Source organism: Haliotis rubra, unplaced genomic scaffold (genome assembly GCF_003918875.1).
Source record: "Haliotis rubra isolate DU_JTF1 unplaced genomic scaffold, ASM391887v1 Scf416, whole genome shotgun sequence".
NCBI lineage: Eukaryota > Metazoa > Mollusca > Gastropoda > Lepetellida > Haliotidae > Haliotis > Haliotis rubra.
The window spans coordinates 909,411-935,320 of record NW_025767098.1 but is presented as its reverse complement, the minus strand read 5'-3'; the positions used below and the strand labels follow the sequence as shown (position 1 = coordinate 935,320).

The window sequence follows — 25,910 nt, the reverse complement described above, 5'->3', positions numbered from 1 at the left end:
ACATCACCGACTAGCCTGTGTAGTTGTGGCATGCCGTACTGCAGAGTTGAATCAGGTTGCTTTTGAGTAGAATTGTTACCCTGTTCCAAACCACACTTTGCAGTATCTCCATTCTGGGCCAGACAACCCAGTGATGGATACGGTCAAAGGATGGACATCCTGCCAAACCATAGAGTTTGACTGTCCGATTGCTGGATGGAGTGACCCTGGACTCCCTGGTGCAGTGTTTTCACTCGTGATTTCTGAAAAGTAAGTCTTGCTTGACAAAGTTGCCTCACTGTCAGAGACAAAGGATGAGGACAATTTCTATGGATATACAACTTCTTTACTCTGTATAGGCAACTTTTCGACATAGATTCTAATGTCGTTGTCACCAAGTTGTATATCTATAGAAATTGTCCTCATCCTTCATCTCCCCAACTTCTAGAATGCCAATCAAAGATGTCAGAGACAAGCAGTTAGAAACACTGAACTAAACCAGCAACACAGCTGAGTGTACACAGTACAGCATGCACACAACAACGAAACATTGTTTGTATTTATGTAACTTTATTCCCAGTTTTTACTTCCATACATCGGCATCGTGAAACAAGATTACAAACCACTAAAACACAAGTTTCCAAGGCATAGTAAATAACAAACAAGATAAAACCTAACAAAATCAAAAAGTCTAAAAAGAATGTAGATAAAAATTCACTTCAAAACAGTCTCCTAAAGCAGTCAGCAGATGAACAGAATAACATCTGAGTCAATATTTAAGAAAATTGTTTCCGGTCATGTAAAGAAAAAAATTCTGGCCGATGCTGAAATTTTTGGTTTAGCACTTAGTGTTTGACACCTGAGGTTAACGAGCCAAAGTCCCTCCCCTAACGAGGATGGATGAAACACACACAGATAACAGACACTGTGAAAGTCAGCACTATGGAGCTTGTACATAATTATATTCCCTGAAATATCATACACAAATTATGCACTTTGTGAACACGAAATATTCAATCATTTACAAGGTACAGAAGCATCAGGACAAGACAACCGAGACACTGATATATATAATAACTACACCTAGAACTCAAAAGAGGCTCGTCTTCACATCATCCTTAATATCATCCTTAACACCATCTTAACATCATCTGATCATCATCTTAATATCATCTGATCACCATCTTCAAATCATCTAAGCATCATCTGAACAGCATCTTAATGGCATGTTAACAGCATCTTAATGGCATGTTAACAGCATCTGAACGTCCTTGTAACGAGGTCAGCGAGACAACAGCAGTAACATAGTCAGACAACCATAGATGGTACCAACAGATCATTCAACTGGGTGTTTCAGCTGGATTCAAACCCAAAACAATCCCCAAAATGAGGGAATTATTATCTACTTCCTAAATCATTTTGAAATGTTTCTCCTGCTTTAACAAGATTGAACTGGACGAATCTGAATTAAACTAGACTGAACTAGTATGTGATGGAGTTCAACTAGCTAAGAGAGAATAGGTGTTGACGAGCACACCTTTAAGATCTGCCTAGAACATCAGTCAATTATTTCTCTGAAAATAGGAGGAATTAGTCTTCAAAACTCACTGACTAAAGTCTAGTGTTACGCAGGTTATATACAAATAGATTATTCTGTACAAGAACATCTCCTTCTGTTGATGTGATTGGTGTTTACAATGAATTCTTAACAATGTTCAGACATTAATATTCAAAGTACATGATGGATTATAAACAATACATGAATCTCGCAATTGGCAGTCGGCAGGGCCCTTCAGACACATGAAATATATTTACATTAAGACCTTTCACACCGCTGAATACAGTCAGTCTGACAATCACTCCCACATCCACTCAGCATCCTCAAGCCCCGCTGTATCACAAGTTCACAATATTCCCCACCTTCAACGCCATACAACCTCTCGTAGAATTTCAAGCTAGTCATGGAAAAGTTTTTGTTCAATGAAGATGAAGTAATGTCAGTGTCGTTACCGACGACTTGCCCTAAAATGGATTCCATTTACCATAAACCATGTATTAAGCACCCCATTTTGACCACAAACATTTTTATCAACATAAAGTTGAGATTTCTTTTCCATGAATAGACTTTTATAACATTCTTTCCTAATCTGGTGAAAATGAACTGATGACGTTCTCAAAGATCATACAAACTTGGAATTTTAAATCGTTCTGTGTGTTTAATATGTTAAATATGGTACATCTAATAATATTCTCAAACTCACTCATTTGCAAAATACAATACTTTGATGTAGGCACAAATGTCTGTACTGTATCTCTTGCAATAGGTTAAGTCATAGCAATACAATAGTCCTTGTTGACAGAGTATCTAACAAATCACTTGTTACATTGCAACAGTATTGAGCCATTTCATCTGCCTTCAGCTACATTCAACTTCTAAAATTTTAAACAAAGTTGAGAGATGGTTTACTGAGCTGGACCAGTGACCAGATGCTGTACTTGAGTTGTTGACAACAACAACCTCTCCGCTACATCGCGTATCACACAGCCTGCCAGGCTACGGAGTCTCTGACTGGTCACACCGGAGCATTCTCCTCCAGTCTATCGTCTGTGCCACAACCGGCAGTCTACAGTTTGCCGTCAAACACTTCTTGATGCAAGGCTGGGAACACTTCCTCGTATGTTCCTGGTTGGGTCATTTTGATGTTGTTGATGGCCTTTGAGTGTTCCTCATTGATGGTTCGGAGGACGGGGACTGATGTCAGCAGCTTCAGGAACAGCGTGTCGGGTTCTGGAACACAAGTAGACACAGTGAGTGAGTGAGTGAGTGAGTGTGAGTATATGCGCGCACATGTGGGTGTATGGCAGTGAGTGTGTGTGGCAGCCGAGAGTGTGTGTGGGGGTGTGTGGCAGTGTGTGTGGGTGTGGGCAGCGTGTGTGTGTGTGTGTTGGGTGTGTGTGGGGTGTGTGCAGCGTGTGTTGGTGTGTGGGTGTGGCAGCGAAAGTGTGTGTTGGGTGTGGGTGTGGGTGTGTGGCAGCAGCAGGGGTGTGTGTGTGTGGCAGTGTGTGTGTGGGTGTGTGGCAGCGGTGTGTGTGGTGTGGGTGTGTTGGGTGTGTGCGAGTGTGTGTGTGTGTGGCAGCCGGTGTGTGTGTGGCAGCGAGTGTGTGTTGGGTGTGTGTTGGGTGTGTGGCAGCGAGTGTGTGTTGAGTGTGTGTGTGGGTGGTGGCAGCGAGTGTGTGTTGGGTGTGTGTGGGGTGTGTGGCAGCGAGTTGGGGTGGGTATGAGGTACCCAGAGCTGACACGTACCAGAGTGGTTCTGGTCCAGCATCATGTAGAGTGACTGCTGGAACAGAGTCTGGATCTTATTCACAGCCTTCACATTCTTCAAACCCACGCGATCTGAAACCAAACATCAGCAGGTCAGCTTACATCAAACATGAATCATCACTGCTGTCATCAACATCTTATCCAGTGGAAGAAAGTACCACTTATTGGGCTGTTGGCTATTTAATGCTACTTTGTTAATTAAAGAATTTACTGTTTTTAATAGTAGTTCTTTGACTTCAGCGACATAGATGACATGTGAAGATGCTTCCCTGTTGTCATCCAGCAGATCTATATTTAGATGATAACCATGTTGGGAATTTCACTTCAGGCCAACTCACCAGGACACATGATGAGGCAGGCTGTGAACAATCCAATCTCACTGTCCGTCAAATTCAGGGGGTTGAGCTCTCCAGCAACCTTGAAGAACTCTTGAAAGAAGTTCCCCATTGGCATCGACATGATAACCGCCCTGAAAACAACACCGACAATAAGTCCTATTGCCCAATGACTAAGGTCTTAAAACAATGTCACTTTCACTGTGTGAAACTGAAAACTAAACTCACTGCTAATTTGGTGCCATTTTTGTCATCATCCTAACAAAAAGTGGAGTTAAGTTTTAGAATGCCTCATTCTATGTTCCTTGTGTTACACATGTAACTTGTAATAACAGAGCAATGTAAGAACCATCGACACCCAGAATGGTTCTGAGGTCACCACCACACGTGGTGCTACTGTAAATCATGGAATATCTACTAGTGCCATCCCACCTAAGGGCAGGTTCAATTCCCCACATGGGTACAACATGTAAAGCTCAACAGCATCCCATCATAGCATTCTGCTAAAGTAGAATAATAACCCACTCAATCCACGAGGCAGGAGAGCAGTGCTCGTGAACAACACTGATGATTAGGTGGAATAAGTGAGTGCTACACCCTGAGTATTACTGGTACAGCGCCATAACTGCCTGCAGGCATGTAGAACGTTGAGTAGACTCACTTTGGACACTTCATCTTGTGAGATGGGTCCAGCATCTCCTCCTTGTGTGATGGGTCGTGGCAGCATCATCCTCCGAAGGATCCCTGTCCACCAGCATCGTGAAGCTGCTCCGAGTCATCATCACTTCGAAGGATCCCTGCTTCAGCAGCTTAATCTGGTCTTCCTGCTCAATCTCTGTGAAGCCTGCAAACAAATAACGACTATTTATAGCAGCTTAATCTGGTCTTCCTGCTCAATCTCTGTGAAGCCTGCAAACAAATAACGACTATTTATAGCAGCTTAATCTGGTCTTCCTGCTCAATCTCTGTGAAGCCTGCAAACAAATAACGACTATTTATAGCAGCTTAATCTGGTCTTCCTGCTCAATCTCTGTGAAGCCTGCAAACAAATAACGACTATTTATAGCAGCTTAATCTGGTCTTCCTGCTCAATCTCTGTGAAGCCTGCAAACAAATAACCACTATTTATAGCAGCTTAATCTGGTCTTCCTGCTCAATCTCTGTGAAGCCTGCAAACAAATAACCGACTATTTATAGCAGCTTAATCTGGTCTTCCTGCTCAATCTCTGTGAAGCCTGCAAACAAATAACGACTATTTATAGCAGCTTAATCTGGTCTTCCTGCTCAATCTCTGTGAAGCCTGCAAACAAATAACGACTATTTATAGCAGCTTAATCTGGTCTTCCTGCTCAATCTCTGTGAAGCCTGCAAACAAATAACGACTATTTATAGCAGCTTAATCTGGTCTTCCTGCTCAATCTCTGTTTATAAGCCTCTTCCTGCAAAGCAAATAAATAACGACTATTTATAGCAGCTTAATCTGGTCTTCCTGCTCAATCTCTGTGAAGCCTGCAAACAAATAACGACTATTTATAGCAGCTTAATCTGGTCTTCCTGCTCAATCTCTGTGAAGCCCTGCAAACAAATAAATCGACTATTTATAGCAGCTTAATCTGGTTTCCTGCTCAATCTAGCCTGCAAACTTAATCTGGTCTTCCTGCTCAATCTCTGTGAAGCCTGCAAACAAATAACGACTATTTATAGCAGCTTAATCTGGTCTTCCTGCTCAATCTCTGTGAAGCCTGCAAACAAATAACGACTATTTATAGCAGCTTAATCTGGTCTTCCTGCTCAATCTCTGTGAAGCCTGCAAACAAATCTCTATTTATAGCAGCTTAATCTGGTCTTCCTGCTCAATCTCTGTGAAAATGCAAACAAATAACGACTATTTATAGCAGCTTAATCTGGTCTTCCTGCTCAATCTCTGTGAAGCCTGCAAACAAATAACGACTATTTATAGCAGCTTAATCTGGTCTTCCTGCTCAATCTCTGTGAAGCCTGCAAACAAATAACGACTATTTATAGCAGCTTAATCTGGTCTTCCTGCTCAATCTCTGTGAAGCCTGCAAACAAATAACGACTATTTATAGCAGCTTAATCTGGTCTTCCTGCTCAATCTCTGTGAAGCCTGCAAACAAATAACGACTATTTATAGCAGCTTAATCTGGTCTTCCTGCTCAATCTCTGTGAAGCCTGCAAACAAATAACGACTATTTATAGCAGCTTAATCTGGTCTTCCTGCTCAATCTCTGTGAAGCCTGCAAACAAATAACGACTATTTTATAGCAGCTTTAATCTGGTCTTCCTATTTATAGCAGCTTAATCTGGTCTTCCTGCTCAATCTCTGTGAAGCCTGCAAACAAATAACGACTATTTATCACATGGACTGATGCAGTTGCTCACCAACAAACAATCATTATCAGGGCAAATCGGGGGTTCAACATCCTTTGGTCTTTGCACACCTATGGCAATTCTGCAGAACAGCGTCTCTGATATCTTTGCAAGCTGTACATCCAATATACCAACTGTACTTCCGATCAACTTTAGTGGACGCCAAGCATAGGTTACTAGTGCCAAAGTCTACCCTTGAATCTCTCACTCACCTGGCAGCCGCTTGCAGAACTTGACAACGTTGGTGATCTCTGGCACCATCTGGGACAGAAAGCCTTGCCACATGGAGTCGGCATTTAGAGACAGCTTGCTCATGTCGGGCTGTAACACAACACAGCACCTAAACATTGCTTCAACATCATTGCAACATCACCTCAACATTCTGGTTTTCGGTCTTTGTAAAGACAGAAGGAACATTAAACCTTGGGCAGGATGTCTAACAACTGACTTCAACATTTCTGCTAGATCCACTTGAGAAAACATTTTGTAGTAATTTCTAATTGAAATATGCCAAAAAATAGTATTCAATCATTAACACCCCAAAACTGGAAACAACAATAGGAAGTATGAAGCAGTGATATGTTTCAATGCAATAATGTAACATAAGCTTCATCCGGTTCAGCCAACTCACCATCTGCATCGGCATGGGGGATTTACTAAGTCTCTCCTTGGCTTCCTTAACGGACTTGGTTGTGTTCAGGGACGTGCTGAGGTGGGCGGAGACTGCTTCCTGCACCTGCAATATCAGCTGCCTTCTCGACCCCATCGGCATCTGCTTCGCCTCATCCAGCATCCGCAACACTTCCGTCGCCTGGTTGCCATTGGAATCAGGGAAGTCACAGGCACCTGTAGATGTGGGCTCGGTCTTGATGGTGTCAAGGGGCATGATGTAGGGCATGGACATAGGGGTGTTCAGGTTGGACGATGTGGACATTGGGCTGGGTGTGTTGGGCATGACCGTACTGGACATTGGGCTGGAGATGTTGGACACGTGAGTGGTCGAGATGCTGGGCATGTTGTTGTTTCCCATCTGTGTGTTCATCATGCCAATAGTATGTTGCTGCTGCTGCTGCTGCTGTTGCTGCTGCTGCTGCTGGCTCAGTGTGGAGTTGGCATTGTAGGTAGTGGTAGGTGGCAAGGTGTTCATGTTGGTGTTGTCCATCATCTGGTTGTTGTTGAGCACCTGTGGATGGTTGTTGTCGTGAAGGGGAGACTGGCTCTTGCTGCTGGCTGGGCTACTCATGCTGGAGTACCCCGACTCGTTCCCGAACTGGATCATGCCCTGTGTGTACGTGTTCTGGTTCCCGTCCTGGGTGGTGGTGGTGGTGGTGCTCTGGGAAGTCGTGGTGCTGTTCTTGGCGTGTTCCCTGAAGCTGGCCTGTGCTGCTGACAGGAACGCCTGCATGAGCTCAGACTTGAAGGTGCCATTAGCTTGGAGGAGTTTCTGAAGTTCTGCCATTCTGAGTCTGTAGAGTTCTGCTGGGGAGGGGTATGGTGCAATAGGGAGGTTCACTTGATGAGATCGCTGTGAATCACCGCTCACGTCTTTCAGCCGTTTGGGACGTCGACCAAGGCGTGATGCTGAAATGAAAGGGAGAATTGTGAATCCAAGCAATAAATTGGTACCCTCTTCTGTGATGACCTACCCCTTCCCTAACCTTAACTGTGACGACCTACCCCTGCCTGACCCTCTACTCTGATGACCTACCCCTTCCCTACCCTCTACTGTGATGACCTACCCCTTCCCTACCCTCTTCTGTGATGACCCACCCCTTCACTACCTTCTAGTGTGACGACCTACCCCTTCCTTACCCTCTACTGTGAAGACCTACCCCTGCCCTACCCCCTACTGTGATGACCTACCCCTTCCCTACCTCTTCGGGTTGACCTACCCCTACCTTACCCTCTATTGTGACGACCTACCCCTTCCCTACCCTCTACTGTGAAGACCTACCCCTGCCCTACCCCCTACTGTGATGACCTACCCCTTCCTTAATGACCTACCCCTACCCTACCCTCTATTGTGATGACCTACCCCTTCCCTACCCTCTACTCTTATGACCTACCCCTTCCCTACCCTCTATTCTGACGACCTCCACCAAGCCTGGAGAGAGAGAAACAACTAGCAGCGGCCAAGAAGTAGACCTACCCAACTGACACCCTCTACTGTGACGACCTACCCCTTCCCCACCTTCTCCTGTGATGACCTACCCTTTCCCTTACTGCTCATCGCCTACCAGTTGACACAAACACTGTGATCCCCCCCACATCTGGATACTTCACTCGTACTGTCCAGGATTCCCGGGAGACTCCAGTCCAGCATGAGGTGACATGGCCAACAAAACCTCTAATCATGATGGATGTCAGTGTTCACCCCTCCACCAAGCTTGTATCTTTAGCTTGTATTTATTGACTTGTACTATACATTAAGAAGGGATTTATTCACCTGTATGATATTGCCAGTTTGTGGGGTAAATTCTGTCAGAATATTTACGGTTTCTTTCTCAGCCTTGAAATGTTTTCTCAAAGCATGAAACAAACACGGAATTCGGTTAATGCTTCACACAAACAAAGGCTGGGAAGAATGCTCTGGTCAACTGTTAAATTGTTTAAATACAATTTACCAGAAGCTGTGTTGTATTTGAAGAATTTAGATTTGTCAACTTCTGACAAGCCTGCTTGTGTCAGTGTCAGGGAAGCCTGGCCATTTCACACTACACATTCACCATTCTCAACACATAACTGCCAAGATAGGTTGTAGCCTGCATATAGTACACCATATACTGCCCAGACAGGTTGTAGCCTGCATGCAATACACCATATACTGCCCAGATAGGTTGTAGCCTGCATGTAATACACTGTATACTGACCAGATAGGTTGTAGCCTGCATTTAGTACACCTTGTACCGACCAGACAGGTTGTAGCCTGCATGTAATACACTGTATACTGACCAGATAGGTTGTAGCCTGAATGTAATACACCATATACTGCCCAGACAGGTTGTAGCCTGCATGTAGTACACCTTATACTGCCCAGATAGGTTGTAGCCTGCATTTAGTACACCTTGTACTGACCAGATAGGTTGTAGCCTGCATGTTGTACACCAAATACTGCCCAGACAGGTTGTAGCCTGAATGTAGTACACCATATACTGACCAGATAGGTTGTAACCTGCATGTAATACACGTTGTACTGACCAGATAGGTCGTAGCCTGCATGTAATACACCTTGTACTGACCAGACAGGTTGTAGCCCCATGTTGTACACCATATACTGCCCAGATAGGTTGTAGCCTGCATGTAATACACGTTGTACTGACCAGATAGGTTGTAGCCTGCATGTAATACACCATATACTGCCCCGATAGGTTGTAGCCTGCATGTAATACACGTTGTACTGACCTGATAGGTTGTAGCCTGCATGTAATACACCATATACTGCCCAGATAGGTTGTAGCCTGCATGTAGTACACCTTGTACTGCCCAGACAGGTTGTAGCCTGAATGTAATACACTGTATACTGCCCAGACAGGTTGTAGCCTGCATGTAGTACACCTTATACTGCCCAGATAGGTTGTAGCCTACATGTAGTACACCATATACTGCCCAGATATGTTTTAGCCTGCAAACAGTACACCGTATACTGCCCAGATAGGTTGTAGCCTGCATGTAGATAGGTTTGTAGCCTGCATGTAATACACCTTATACTGCCCAGACAGGTTGTAGCCTGCATGTAATACACGTTGTACTGACCAGATAGGTTGTAGCCTGCATGTAGTACACCATATACTGCCCAGACAGGTTGTAGCCTGCATGTAGTATACACCTTATACTGCCCAGACAGGTTGTAGCCTGCATGTACACACTATATAGCCTGCATGTAGTACACCTTATACTGACCAGACAGGTTGTAGCCTGAATGTAATACACCATATACTGCCCAGACAGGTTGTAGCCTGCATGTAGTACACCTTATACTGCCCAGATAGGTTGTAGCCTGCATTTAGTACACCTTGTACTGACCAGATAGGTTGTAGCCTGCATGTTGTACACCAAATACTGCCCAGACAGGTTGTAGCCTGAATGTAGTACACCATATACAGACCAGATAGGTTGTAGCCTGCATGTAATACACGTTGTACTGACCAGATAGGTTGTAGCCTGCATGTAATACACGTTGTACTGACCAGATAGGTTGTAGCCTGCATGTAATACACCATATACTGCCCAGATAGGTTGTAGCCTGCATGTAATACACCTTATACTGACCAGACAGGTTGTAGCCTGCATGTAATACACCATATACTGCCCAGATAGGTTGAATCCCTGCATGTAATACACCATATACTGCCCAGATAGGTTGAATCCCTGCATGTAATACACCTTATACTGCCCAGACAGGTTGTAGCCTGCATGTAGTACACCTTATACTGCCCAGATAGGTTGTAGCCTGCATGTAGTACACCTTATACTGCCCAGACAGGTTGTAGCCTGCATGTAATACACCATATACTGCCCAGACAGGTTGTAGCCTGCATGTATACACCTCTATACCGTAGACAGGTTGACCAGCATGTAATACACGTAAAATTGTAAATTGACCAGATAGGTTGTATGCATGTAATACACCATATACTGCCCAGATAGGTTGTAGCCTGCATGTAATACACCCAGATTAGCCTACTAATACATGACCCCAGATAGGTTGTAGCCTGCATGTAATACACCATATACTGCCCAGATAGGTTGTAGCCTTGTAGACCTGCATGTAATACACCATACCGCCCAGACAGGTTGTAGCCCGATGTAATACACCTTATACCGGATAGGTTGTAGCCTGCATGTAGTACACCTTATACTCGCCCAGACAGGTGTAGCCTGCATGTAGTACACCTTATAGCCCAGATAGGTTGTAGCCTGCATGTAGTACACCTTATACTGCCCAGACAGGTTGTAGCCTGCATGTAGTACACCTTATACCTCGCCCAGACAGGTTGTAGCCTACATAGTACCCAGACAGGTTGTAATACTGCCCAGATAGGTTGTAGCCTACATGTAGTACACCATATACTGCCCAGATAGGTTGTAGCCTGCATGTAGTACACCTTATACTGCCCAGACAGGTTGTAGCCTGCATGTAGTACACCTTATACTGCCCAGATAGGTTGTAGCCTACATGTAGTACACCATATACTGCCCAGACAGGTTGTAGCCTGCATGTAGTACACCATATACTGCCCAGACACCATATACTGCCCAGACAGGGTAGCCTGTAACCTATATCACAGACAGGTTGTAGCCTGCATGTAATATTATGCCCACAGGTTGTAACCTAGTTCTGATGTTAAAAGTGATAGACGCTGAAGGACACAGCTAGATTCTGACAGAATCTGGTGTAGCAAACAACCCTTGCGACTCAGGAACCCAAGAAATACTACTGCATAAAGAGGTAAACAGTAAGTCTCAAGACACAGCATTGATAAACACACTATATTAAACCCCGTCCTTGGAAACTCCAGCATTGACAATACTGACAATACTTGAAACAGACATTTACACTGATATTTACACACACATCAGATCCTATACACCTGCAATAGGAGGTCGATATTGTCAGGTATACCAACGCCAGTAAAACCTAACACACAGCCCTGCTATCTGACTAAAGACACAGTCTGAGAGAGATATTCAGCTGATGAAAGCATGCTTGTCCCTGCCCCGCCCTGCTGAGAGAGAAAACTACGGCTTACCTTCACAGATGGCTCTCACAGGAAGAGTGAAGCTCACAGAGAACTGCCTCCATTTATACACCAACAGTCAGATGAGTTAATGATGACTGAGGGGGGATGAGGGGGACTAGCCAGGGCAAGTTCACACTGACCACTGCCTGACCAGGGTCAGGAGTCCCTGGAATGACCCTATTCACAGCAGGTTTTCTAAAGCTTATTGTCACTGTTGTCAAGATCAATAACAGCCTGTTGTATGGAAACAATTGATGTGAGCTGGGGAGGACCTGTCACCCCTTGAGAAAATTTTGTAAAGTCTTGGGAAGTGAAGATTGTGCATACATTAACATAGATGTGAGGGGGGACTACTGAGTGGCTGACAAGCGCGCCCCTCCCAGCACTGGATACCATCAGCTGCCTGTCTGTGGGTAGTTACATGATTAGGGTTGCAGACAGGGCTCCGGTATGATGGAGAGCTGCAAGATAACAGTATCTCAACAAGATGTCATTCCCAGACTTTTTTGAGAAATTCGGTCAGTTGGTTCCATGAAAATGTTTTGTTTCAAAATCAAATATCTCGGTTAAAGATTTTCAAAATGGGGTAACTGTTGCAAAACACACCAGTTTGTTCCCCATTGAAAGGTGATGTAACTGACATCCATATGATATTCTGCATCCTTCACTCATCTCTTGCCTAGCGATACATATTTCTAACCAAGGAGTACGCGTTATTCATTAAAGCATTGCACCTAGTGTAATAATCTCATAAATGTAATTCAGAAGAAAGAGAAGGAATTATTAAACAGCAAGTCATCTGACAATAATTTAAATTGCAACAAAGGTTTTCAGTTATATATCAATGTAGAATTGACTTAGTAACGTATAAGTGTAGCAAGATATTGCAACAATGTACTAAGTTATTCAGTAATGTAACAATGTAATGAGTTATTCAGTAATGTAACAATATTATAAGCTATTCACTAATTAACAATGTAGTGAGTTATTTAGTAATGTAGTGAAGTTGTAAGTCATTCATTAATAAACAGTGTAGTAAGTTCTTCAGTAATGTAACAACGTAGTAAGTTCTTCAGTAATGTAACAACGTAGTAAGTTAGTAAACAATGTTCTTCAGTAGTGTAACAATGTAATAATGTAGTTCTTTAGTAGTAAGTTCTTTAGTAATGTAATAATGTAGTAAGTATGTAAGTAGTATGTAATGTAAGTTCTAATGTTCTAGTAATGTAATAATGTAGTAAATTCTTCAGTAATGTAACAATGTAGTAAGTTATTCAGTAGTGTAACAATGTAGCAAGTTATTCAGTAATGTAATAATGTAGTAAGTTCTTTAGTAATGTAATAATGTAGTAAGTTCTTCAGTAATGTAACAAAGTAGTAAGTATTGAGTAATGTAACAATGTAGTAAGTTATTCAGTAATGTAATAATGTAGTAAGTTCTTCAGTAATGTAGCAAAGTAGTAAGTTATTGAATAATGTAATAATGTAGTGAGTTCTTCAGTAATGTAACAATGTAGTAAGTTCTTCAGTAATGTAACAACGTAGTAAGTTATTCAGTAATGTAACAATGTAGTAAGTTCTTCAGTAATGTAATAATGTAGTAAGCTATTCAGTAATGTAACAATGTAGTAAGTTATTCAGTAATGTAACAATGTAGTAAGTTCTTTAGTAATGCAATAATGTAGTAAGCTATTCAGTAATGTAACAATGTAGTAAGCTATTCAGTAATGTAACAATGTAGTAAGTTCTTTAGTCATGTAATAATGTAGTAAGCTATTCAGTAATGTAACAATGTAGTAAGTTATTCAGTAATGTAACAATGTAGTAAGTTATTCAGTAACTCAGTTATTCATTGGGTGGTGGGGTGTTATTGAAACTTTCTAAGAAAAATCATGAGGTTTCCTGCGACTCCATCCATTGACATTAAATTTTTAATCTAACCTTAACCTGAGCTTTCAGAAACAAGTTTGGAGCAAAAACCAGTCAAGTGTTAGAGAGGAACATATTTCATAAGAATTGTAATGCTTAATAATTATGCCTTCCTGGATTCCTGTCATGAAGCGTTGTACATCAGATGTGTTTCACGCCAATCATATATCTCCTCTGACATTACACATTACATGCATTAGGAACATGATCAAATGATGCAGAATGGAATGCTTGACATTTTTGCAAAAAATAGATAATTTTTAACAAAATAGAGACATGACTTTGTAATTAGGTGACCAACGAGACATTTCAACTGAAAGATGAGTCGGTTTTATGATTCAGACTGAACGAGCTTCACCTCACATACGTTTATCAGTTATGATCAGCGAGTGACAACCCCAGAATTTCAAGACATAGTAAGCATATCCTGCTCCACTGGTGGCACACATCACAAATACATGCACAGGCAAGTCCAAGGTTCCCCTGAAACTGACGCAGGAACATGTAGTGAACACAGGTACATAAAATTGGGAATTGTCCACCCGTTTGTTGTCCAGGCAACCAGAGAATTACAAGATTGAAGACTAACACAAAGAAATGTTTATTGATCCTGTTATGCGTCGACGGCACCTTGATGTTATTTACTCAACTACCATGATCACACCCACTCTGACATGGTAGAAATCACAATCAGCAGTATTACATTTAGTTTACTCAAATATGCAGAAATACTCTGAGCCAACCAGTCCACCTTGTCTTACCCCTTTATGTCAAGTGGCAGACATGGCAACAACAAGTACCTTGTTTTAACAGCATGCATGAACACCTAGCGATGAGACCAGTCTAAGCATGTTTTCAGCCAGTCACTGGAGATAAGACTCCAAGTGATATTCATTAGTCCACGATCGTGCTGATGGTCATTAATACTCTTCATCCATTAAACATACTGGAACTTACTTACATATGTATCCAGTTATCAGCATACACACAAATATTCACGGTTCTATACTGATTGTGAGCAAAGATCAATTAAGCTTTATATACCCTTCTACACATAAGAAAATCTATCGGGAAATTTCTGTGGATTTACAGACTAGTGGATTTCCTGTGTACCCAGGCCTGCATGTATCAATCACATAGACAGCTAGATTTGTCATGCTTGTTCCTGTTCCTGTAAAGCAAATGTTGCTTGCCTGATGCCTGATGCCGGATGCCTGATGCCGGTGCAGTGACCCGGACAGTTACACTGGGGCACACAGTCAACCGAATTCCCTGATCTGGAGGTCAAACACTAGGCTGCAGACATTTGGGTGGAGAAAAGTCGGGCAGGCCTTACACTGATATAGATAGCTTCAGCAGGCTGCTGATACAACCTTCCCACCTCATACAACCGCTACCCCTGATTCCATCCCCAACCATTCCCCTCTGATCTGTATCACACAGGGAGGATACATTACAAGAATCTGGAATCTACCCAGCTTAGTGACCAGACAGTTTGTACATGTCACATGCATAAAGTGGCTACTCCGAGACAAGTGGTTGTGTAACAGTGTCCCCAAGTCCATGTTGGACTCCAAATGGTTGTGTAACAGTAGGCACACAGTCCATGTTGGACTCCAAATGGTTGTGTAACAGTAGGCACACAGTCCATGTTGGACTCCAAATGGTTGTGTAACAGTAGGCACACAGTCCATGTTGGACTCCAAATGGTTGTGTAACAGTAGGGCACACAGTCCATGTTTGACTCCAAATGGTAGTGTAACCACACAGTGTTGGACTCCAAATGGTTGTGTAACAGTAGGCAGGGTTGTGTAACACACAGTCAGTCCATGTTGGACTCCAAATGGTAGTGTAACAGTAGGCCCACAGTCCATGTTGGACTCCAAATGGTTGTGTAACAGTAGGCCCCAGTCCATGTTGACAGCATATCTTCTGAAGGTTAATCAATCTTTGATAAGTTGTTTAGCATACTGATGATACTGAAAGACATTTGCATACAAGACTCAGAAGCTTTACCAGACAACTTGATAAATGTATACAATATACTTCAATATACCACACATCATGGTGTGTCTAGCAACCTGGTCCTACATCAATCCTGCTCAATGTGGACAACATAACAAGCAACATGATGGTTAGGAAATTGTGCAAAATTGAGCATATCCTGTCCGTGCTGGAGGAATCTGAAACCTTCATGGAAAGAGTGTGCTTTTACCACAAAAGTGGTGATAATGAGTTGATAATCATTCATATTACCCAGTGCAAAGTTTTCGTCTATACTCTTTTGCCTGCAAGCTGTCCCATGTCATTTGGTAGAGATGCCTACTTAACAGTGAGTGAGTGAGTTTAGTTTTACGCCACAATCAGCAATATTCCAGCTATATGGCAGCGGTCTGTAAATAATCGAGTCCGGACCAGACAATCCAGGGATCAACAGCATGAGCATCGAACTGCACAATTGGGAACCGATGACATGTGTCAGGCAAGTCAGCAAGCCTGACCACCCGATGCAGTTAGTTGCCTCTTACGACTAGCATGGGTTACTGAAGATCAATATTCTAACCCGGACCTTCACGGGTCTCCTACTTAACAATGGACCTGAGTTGTACCACTGCATAGCTCCAGCTATGGATTTATTCAGGTTACCTTATATGAAATGCATTCCACTGTCAATCAAGTAATTCAGGTAAATTCAGGAAAATTTACATTATTTATGTTTGCCTTGTCATTAACCTCTGTATGTTTGAAATTATCAGGATGTTTTTAGATAATAATGTTCGTTTTTCTATCTAGCATTAATGTGCCAAAATAAATTTCAGTTGTTCCTTAATTAATGACACACCGACTGTTTGAAATCACCCACCCTCTTTACAATGCCTTATGCTGAAATTAATAATCTCAATGAATTAGCTCCAAACTGGACAACAAAAATCATTTATTGCAGGACTCGATTTTGGGAAAGGAAACCTACATGTCCCTGGTGCCACCTTCCATGATTACCTTGATGCCTCAGACAAAAACAGGTTGCACCTCCAGCTCAATATATAATTATCTATTTCTTGTGGCTTTTATATTGCTGATTCACAGCATCATTACAACAAATTCTCTGGGTCTGGTATGATAATTTTATATTACTTCATAAAATTTCATGCCATGAAAAAAAGGGTTATTCTTTCAATCGCTGTCAGTGTAATCATTGCTCCAAACCAGTTTGGGTCATCAGTCTGTTTCCCAGATGAAGTCTGTTGTTTTAACAGCAAAATATCAACATGCACAGTGTGCAAGTAGGTGTAAATATGAGGTTACATTTTGCAGTTTTAGCTTGAACCAGTACAAAATCTAGATGCTAAATCAAGCCATGCACTGGGTCACTTGACCACTAATTTTATTTTATAAAAATAGACACACGTCAAACAATGTGAAGAACTAGTAGGTAGAATTAAAACTTTGAAAGCTCTGCTTTTTGAGGCAACAGAATTCTTTCAATTTTGCTCCTACTTGGAGAACAAAAGATGTGATGTTTAGCTGTTTTAATGTCTAACATGAACACCGATTTTGAGTGAAATGCATTCACACAAACTATGTCTTTTTTTATCCCATCATTCCAATTTTCAAGAAATCCATTTGCATCACATTCTTACACTAGATCTGGTTTCATCCGTTTCTGTGAAAGGAAAAAAAGATTCATGCACGGCATCTTCAATCACCAGAATTGTCCTTGTGACGATAGGCACATAACAATATTATGTTATTGTTATGACATACTGACATTTTATAATATCTCCCCGTGTCAGAACATTATTCGAAAATCATACCCCACGAGAACCATTACGACTTCGAATTTGTAAAAATATAGATCTACTGCAGTACGCACCGGCGGCAATATTGAGGGGACAAAATGTACAACACAAGCAAAACATGCCAACTACTGTTGAAAAGAGCTAACAGTAACGAATTGAAGGTGATTGAAAACTTACTTCTATTATATATTTTGGATTTTACGGGAATTTGAATCAATCTAGAAAATGTATCAATGGTCGTTTTCCAACTCGTGCCTATTTTACCTCCATGGGTGCCATGCCGTACGTGCTTCCGGTTTCATCAAGGGTGGGTACAATTACAAATATTGGGATAATGTTTCATGATCTGCATTATTTAGGTATTGAGTCGTTTTCTTTGAATGTTTTTGAGTTCAGATTCTGCTTATGAACGCGTATTTTCAAACATCCTTCGTGTCTTGTCACCTAAAAAACCAGCGAGTTTGGTCACGCCCTTACGCGTCACCCATGGCTGTCAACAATGTCAGTGTGGGAAGGTTTATCCAACAAAATCATTATAAACTCGATAAATATGATAATTTTGTTACAAAGACAATACCATTTACCTAATCAGACCATGTAATTAATTCCAGCAAAAATAGTTGGATCTATCAAAAGGATGGCACATTTTTTCGGTATCACAATGCATGTGGAGTTGTCTGTTTACCGCCGTTGCCATGATCGTTCCTATTTGTCCAATCGGTGATGTAACATTGAGATTGTTTTTGTTTATAAATAATTAAACCGAAAGTTACTAATTTTTAGGAAATGGGAAACTTCAGTGTTTCCTCTTCACCAAAGAACAAAAATATTGATCAAATTATAAAAAAAATATTTCATTATGAAGAAAATATTAGACTGGGTACCACTCGACGTGATGTGCCTGAAGTAAAAAATGGCCGTTATTTGTGGGCGTGTGGCGAGAATTTTGGCGAACAAATGTTTAGTTCGCGGGCGTTTCTTTTAAGGTACATAAACTAATTGAAGATTATATATTTAGAAAGCTGAGAATTAATTCATTACATACATAATTCAAATTACAGGTATATATCCGACTTGTTGAATAATTATTGCAAGTTCTATTTGGGGATGTCATTATGCTGCTCTCCTGTCAAATGGGTTCGACAGTAGCATTGAGAGGATTAATAATATCTTAAAAAGAATTGCTGATATCTAAATTGGATTATTAATATCAGAATAGGATATAAAGACATAAACAAATTCATGTTTTTAATGAAATTTTTAATTCAGTTTCTAATATCTTGCAATTAAATGTAGATGCCCATAATTAATTGAAGAATTGGAGATATCTTGAAATGAACAAAGGATACCTCAAATACATAATTTTCATTCCAGATATCTTCAAAACAATTTACTATATCAGTATTTTTAAATAAAAGTAAGGCTTGCCCTAGTCCCCCACAGTGCTATGCTGTGCACTATCCTATCCTGCACTACTATCCTGCACACAGATGTTGATACTGGAAGGTGGAGGAGCTCCGTCTACAACAAACCACTTGATCCATGAGTGAGTGAGTGAGTGAGTTTAGTTTTATGCCGCACTCAGAAGTATTCCAGCTATATGGCGGCGGTCTGTAAATAATCAAGTCTGGACCACACAATCCAGTGATCAACAACATGAACATCGATCTGCGCAGTTGGGAGCCGATGACTTGATCCATGAAGGTTTCTGCCTTGCAACATGGCAGGTAGGAATAGCAATGATCAGACTTCACTTACAAACCTACAAAGCATACATTTTAAGAAGACAGTTTTCAAGAATCATATATTAAAATGGTTGTCGGTCTGAACAATATCAGGTTTGAGTCTTATAACACATCTGGTATTTTTAATAATATTTATAAGTAAAAGTGTTTAAACAATGATTTTAATGTTGTTCAGTGAACTTTCAGCTGAGGATTAGCACCATTTCAGCTACAAACCCATTCGAAAATCAAAATCACTTCTAAAATTCTGCCACAGTTACGAAAGAACATGGAGAAAACATTCAACTGTGGGGGAAGGTCTAAAAACTCCCCGGTTACAAGTAATGGAACAAGTTTGTTCCAAGTTCCCCAGCTAACAGCAAAACACACGCGATCTCTGTCTGCGTTTCAGGCTGGAAGTGATGATGATTATACACATTCTTACCAGCTGTCGAGATAAACTATCTTCAACACAACTTATCCTTTTTAATATGCCACAAGAAATCTATTGAAAAGTGTAATGAATGAATTCTGGGAAACTCTTATCATAGAAAAAAACACATAAATGTATCATGGTTTCAGGACTTGTTATTTCTGTCTGCACAGTTGCAAGATGAAGGACGCACTTCCTGTAGAGAAGACATAACCACTCACGTAATTCCATGATAATATTTTATATAGCCATTTATTCAATATGTAAGTCTGTGAATGGCTAAACATCATTCTTATCCCATTATTATCCCTACTGGGTCTTTAGATCTGTACGCAGACACACATTTAAAAGTATTAACAACAAAAAAGAAAGATAGCAACTGTACGTGACGAGGTACAAATGTATAGTTCTCAGACAATACCTGGAACGCTTGTCCAACAATGAACTGATCAAACACTCTATTCAAGCAACACTGTACATTTGTACCCTGTACAGATGACTTTCTCTTTCTGTAACTTTATTCAATACTTCTTCTATTGTTGTTGTTGTTGTTGTTGCTGTTGTTGTTGTTGTTGCTGTTGTTTCCATTCATGCATACAATTATCAGATGTCTCTGACTATGTCTAAAGGATCAATAATGAATTGGTGTGCCATAACAGAATAACAAAGTTGTTGTTAATAAAATATCTTGACTTTACAGTTTCTCATGAACCTGAAAATACTAGTCAAACAGTGTGTACATATAACTATATCACATAACATAAGAACATCATCCAGATGAAACAAACGTGACACTGGACTCCTTTACAAGAGGAAATGAACTGAAAGTTGTTCTAAATACAGACTGCTTGTTGTTGCATATTTTCCACTATTTATTTCTACTTCCTCTCTGTAAACAAGAGTCCCCCCCAGCAACCCCCTGTTTGGAGGGGATAGGGAACTAATAATAACCCTGCCCAGCTCACACATTCTGAAGGAAAACCTCCCTGTGCTGCACATTTAATTTGTATGTCAAGCTGTATATAGATCTCCCATTTGAATAATAATTCCAGCATGCCTAACCCACGTGGGGAGACAGCCTTGGGAGAGATGTTTGGAAACCACTGAACTGTGAGCGACCTAGCCAAATAGGGATCAATCCTCAATCTGATTGGTCAAAAAGAGGTCGAGGCTTCTGTGATTGGCTGAGCACTGTACTTCTGATAAAAGAGCCGGCTTCAGGCCCAGCTGACTCGTGAATCAGCTGATTGTGTCATAAATAGCATTGGTTAACCCTTCCTGTGCTGAGTCATCACATTTATCTCTGTCTTAAACCACAGTACACAGCATCAGATGTTTGAGATGTGACGGTGTCCCACTCAGAACCCGGGTCCTTTATACACCCATATGTACCAACTGTGTGAACATTTCTAGTTTATACAATATTGCCACTGTTACTTCATGGAATGCTATGCAAGAAATATCTTATCTTATTTTTATCATTTAACACACTGACACTGTTTGGACCTATATAACATACTGACAGTGTTGAGTAAGTGAGTGAGTTTAGTTTTACACTGCACTCAGCAATATTCCAGCTATATGGCGGCGGTCTGTAAATAATCGAGTCTGGACCAGACAATCCAGTGATCAACAGCATGAGCATCGATCTGCGCAATTGGGAACCGATGACATGTGACAACCAAGTCAGCGAGCCTGACCACCCGATCCTGTTAGTCGCCTCTTACGACAAGCATAGTCGCCTTTTGTGGCAAGCATGGGTTGCTGAAGACCTATTCTTAACCCTGGAGCTTCACGGCTCGACACTGTCGGGACCTATATAACATACTGACACTGTCGGGACCTATATAACATACTGACACTGTTGGCACCTATATAGCATACTGACACTGTTGGCACCTATATAACATACTGACACTGTTGGCACCTATATAACATACTGACACTGTTGGCACCTATATAGCATACTGACACTGTTGGCACCTATATAACATACTGACACTGTCGGGACCTATATAACATACTGACACTGTTGGGACCTATATAGCATACTGACACTGTTGGGACCTATATAACATACTGACACTGTCGGGACCTATATAACATACTGACACTGTTGACACCTATATAACATACTGACACTGTCGGGACCTATATAACATACTGACACTGTCGGGACCTATATAACATACTGACACTGTCGGGACCTATATAACATACTGGCACTGTCGGGACCTATATAACACACTGACACTGTCGGGACCTATATAACATACTGACACTGTCGGGACCTATATAACATACTGGCACTGTCGGGACCTATATAACATACTGGCACTGTTGACACCTATATAACATACTGACACTGTTGGCACCTATATAACATACTGACACTGTTGGCACCTATATAACATACTGACACTGTTGGCACCTATATAACATACTGACACTGTCGGGACCTATATAACACACTGACACAGTTGGGACCTATATAACATACTGACACTGTTGGCACCTACATAACATACTGACACTGTTGACACCTATATAACATACTGACACTGTTGACACCTATATAACACACTGACACTGTTGGGACCTATATAACATACTGACACGGTTGGGACCTATATAACATACTGACACTGTCGGGACCTATATAACATGCTGACACTGTTGGGACCTATATAACATACTGACACTGTTGGCACCTATATAACATACTGACACTGTCGGGACCTATATAACACACTGACACAGTTGGGACCTATATAACATACTGACACTGTTGGCACCTATATAACATACTGACACTGTTGACACCTATATAACATACTGACACTGTTGGCACCTATATAACACAGTGACACTGTTGGGACCTATATAACATACTGACACTGTCGGGGTTCTGGGGCTACCTTGGCAGTGTTCACGAATAGCGTCGAAGCCTCGGACAAATCTGGCAGATTCGCCGACGGTCTGATGGAAGTCTACAACCCACCGGCCCCAGTGTCTGACTGTATATTTCACAATGACTTTGACTGAAGTTGTTATATGTGACATGAGACACTTGTTTGCTGTTTATAAATCTTATGTTTATTAACATTTTCAATGCCAGTTATAAGAAATAATAAATCTGAAATGTGTGTTTAATTTTTATTCTATGGGTCCTATGAATTTTCAATGGGTCAGACAGACTTACAGTTGTTGGGCTACCTTGTGATGGTGGGGCTACCTTGGGATGGTGGAGCTACCTAGGAATTGTTGGGCTACCTTGTGATGGTGGGGCTACCTTGTGATGGTGGAGCTACCTAGGAGTTGTTGGGCTACCTTGTGATGGTGGGGCTACCTTGGGATGGTGGAGCTACCTAGGAGTTGTTGGGCTACCTTGTGATGGTAGGGCTACCTTGTGATGGTGGGACTACCTAGGAGTTGTTGGGCTACCTTGTGATGGTGGGGCTACCTTGTGATGGTGGGGCTACCTAGTGCTGGTGGGACTACCTAGGAGTTGTTGGGCTACCTTGTGATGGTGGGGCTACCTTGTGATGGTTGGGCTACCTTGTGATGGTGGGGCTACCTAGGAGTTGTTGGGCTACCTTGTGATGGTGGGGCTACCTAGGAGTTGTTGGGCTACCTTGTGATGGTGGGGCTACCTTGTGATGGTGGAGCTAACTTGTGATGGTGGGGCTACCTTGTGATGTTGGGGCTACCTTGTGATGGTGGGGCTGCCTAGGAGTTGTTGGGGCTACCTTGTGATGGTGGGGCTACCTAGCAGTTGTTGGGTTACCTTGTGATGGTGGGGCTAACTTGTGATGGTGGGGCTACCTTGTGATGTTGGGGCTACCTTGTGATGGTGGGGCTACCTAGGAGTTGTTGGGCGACCTTGTGATGGTGGGGCTACCTTGTGATGTTGGGGCTACCTTGTGATGGTGGGGCTAACTAGGAGTTGTTGGGCTACCTTGTGATGTTGGGGCTACCTTGTGATGGTGGAGCAACCTAGGAGTTGTTGGGCTACCTTGTGATGTTGGGGCTACCTTGTGATGGTGGGGCTACCTAGGAGTTGTTGGGCTACCTTGTGATGGTGGGGCTACCTAGATGAAAATAATAGAAGCCACAACTGTTTACCATGACATAAAGCTTGTGAGTGCAACAATCCATTCCGGTCAATATCAGAATTTGTGTGTTTCATAAGTAAAGACTAACTTACTGATGAAATGTCTTTGATATCATTTGGAAAACTAATCTATTAAAAGAATGTGTAGAAAGTGTATGTGTAAGCCCATGACGTGGTAGTTAAGGGTTAACTGCCTTGACGGCAGGTAGTCAGTCTATCATATCATCAACCACGTTGCATAAAACATCCAGTTTCCAGGAATACACAAGTTTATCAAGCAAATAACAGTAACCGATAGTGTACGGCTTCAGATAAAGCATTGACTGGAACGGGCAAAATCTTGTGGGTCCTCATGACATGTACACCATGCTTACTCCTTCAAACAGGATGCAAACACACTTGCCTATCATCTGATACTTAATCCATACAATATCACTCTTCTATGGAAAAAAGGGTAAAATATGACTTGATTCTTGTAGAAATCAGGTTCTGAGGCACTCAAATATTCCACAACACCATTACATCAGATACAGTACATGAAGACAGCCTGTCCCTGGTCTGTTGCCATCTGTATATCCAACAAGCCACAATATTAGTTGCAGCTACACACTATATGTAGAACGAGGAACATGTCCCGTCTCACACCAATCTACCCTGTATGACCCACGTCATATACCCTGTATGACCCACATCATCTACCCTGTATGACTCACGTCCATCTACCCTGTATGACTCACGTCCATCTACCCTGTATGACCCAAGTCCATCTACCCTGTATGACCCACGTCCATCTACCCTGTATGACTTATGACCATCTACCCTGTATGACCCATGTCATCTACCCTGTATGACCCACCCTATATTTTTCTATTTTCACGTTCTTAAGCTTGTTTGTATTATTTACTTAGCTATATTAAGGCCAACTGATAGGAATGTAATGACAAGGAGTAATCAGCATCTCGGTTGTGATACCCCTTGACATCTAATGATCAGCACACTGCCCTCATTGAAACCTACTCCTTTCCACAGTGATTCAATGCCTGTGTCTTCATATCACCAGCTCACATGTTTCAATGTCAAGGCCTTGGCTTTCCCATGCTATTTTCATGAGCTAAACAGATCTCCAAAGCAACATGTTAACAGTCCGTGAACAGTCTGTGCAATCGGTGTCGGTAGCAACAGATCCTGACTTTCTCGCAGGACAACATGACTGGACCAACAATCCTGGCACAACCCCCAGCAGGCAGCAACATTCAAGCTCTATACTAACCAGCACTACTAAATCAGTCTTCCTGTAGAAGTCACACTATTAAGTCATTCTTCTTGTATAAGCATCGCTATTAAATCATTTGTCTTGCACAAGCCTAACTATTAAATCATTCATCCTGTACAACTATTACATCATTCATCCTGTACAACCATTAAATCATTCATCCTGTATAACTACAAATCATTCATCATGTATAACTATTAAATCATTCATCTTGTATAACTATTAAATCATTCATCCTGTATAACTATTAAATCCTGCCAGCCACATCAGTTTGGGATGGCGACAAATCAGCAAGCACGACTGAGAATTATGGCGGTACGTAAAAATAACCAAAATCAACATTTATTTTCTTTGTTTTTTCTTGTAAATTCAGAAACAGAAAAACAATTTTTATAAATATCTAGGATAACAACAAAACATTCACAGACCGCATATTTAATCACTCACCCCCCAAAAGCTAGAGTCAATATAAAAATAATGCATTGCCTCCCATTTCATTATCAAGAAACAGAAGGCAGCTGGAAGGCTCAAAGCAGCAATTGTCAGCTGGAGTAGTTACAAAAGCACAAAAAATCACATCAGATGATAATGATTCTGTTAAACTGAAAAAAGGACAGGACAACAACTGTGATGTTGACAAATTACATAAGAACATTTGTATGACATCTCAGCTTCCAGTGTTTGATGATGATTGTAAGACATCTCAGCTTCCAGTGTTTGATGATGATTGTATGACATCTCAGCTTCCAGTGTTTGATGATGATTGTATGACATCTCAGCTTCCAGTGTTTGATGATGATTGTATGACATCTAAGCTTCCAGTGTTTGATGATGATTGTATGACATCTCAGCTTCCAGTGTTGGAT

At 41.6% G+C, this 25,910-nt stretch overlaps 1 protein-coding gene across 4 annotated transcripts in view; it reads right to left on the bottom strand.

Moving 5' to 3' along the window:
* Window positions 1-532: 532 nt before the first annotated feature.
* Window positions 533-25,910, bottom strand: part of LOC124288365 (nuclear receptor ROR-alpha A-like) — a 145,281-nt gene continuing 119,903 nt past the window's right edge. For all 4 annotated transcript variants that reach the window (XM_046724873.1, XM_046724876.1, XM_046724874.1 and 1 more), the window contains exons 4-10: window positions 6,662-7,611; window positions 6,243-6,351; window positions 4,382-4,483; window positions 4,301-4,346; window positions 3,643-3,773; window positions 3,284-3,376; window positions 533-2,767 (exon numbers count right to left, since the gene is read on the bottom strand). In XM_046724873.1, coding sequence (XP_046580829.1) covers window positions 2,604-2,767; window positions 3,284-3,376; window positions 3,643-3,773; window positions 4,301-4,346; window positions 4,382-4,483; window positions 6,243-6,351; window positions 6,662-7,611 — 1,595 coding nt within the window. In that variant the 3' untranslated portion in view covers window positions 533-2,603. The remainder of the gene's footprint in view (window positions 2,768-3,283; window positions 3,377-3,642; window positions 3,774-4,300; window positions 4,347-4,381; window positions 4,484-6,242; window positions 6,352-6,661; window positions 7,612-25,910) is intronic.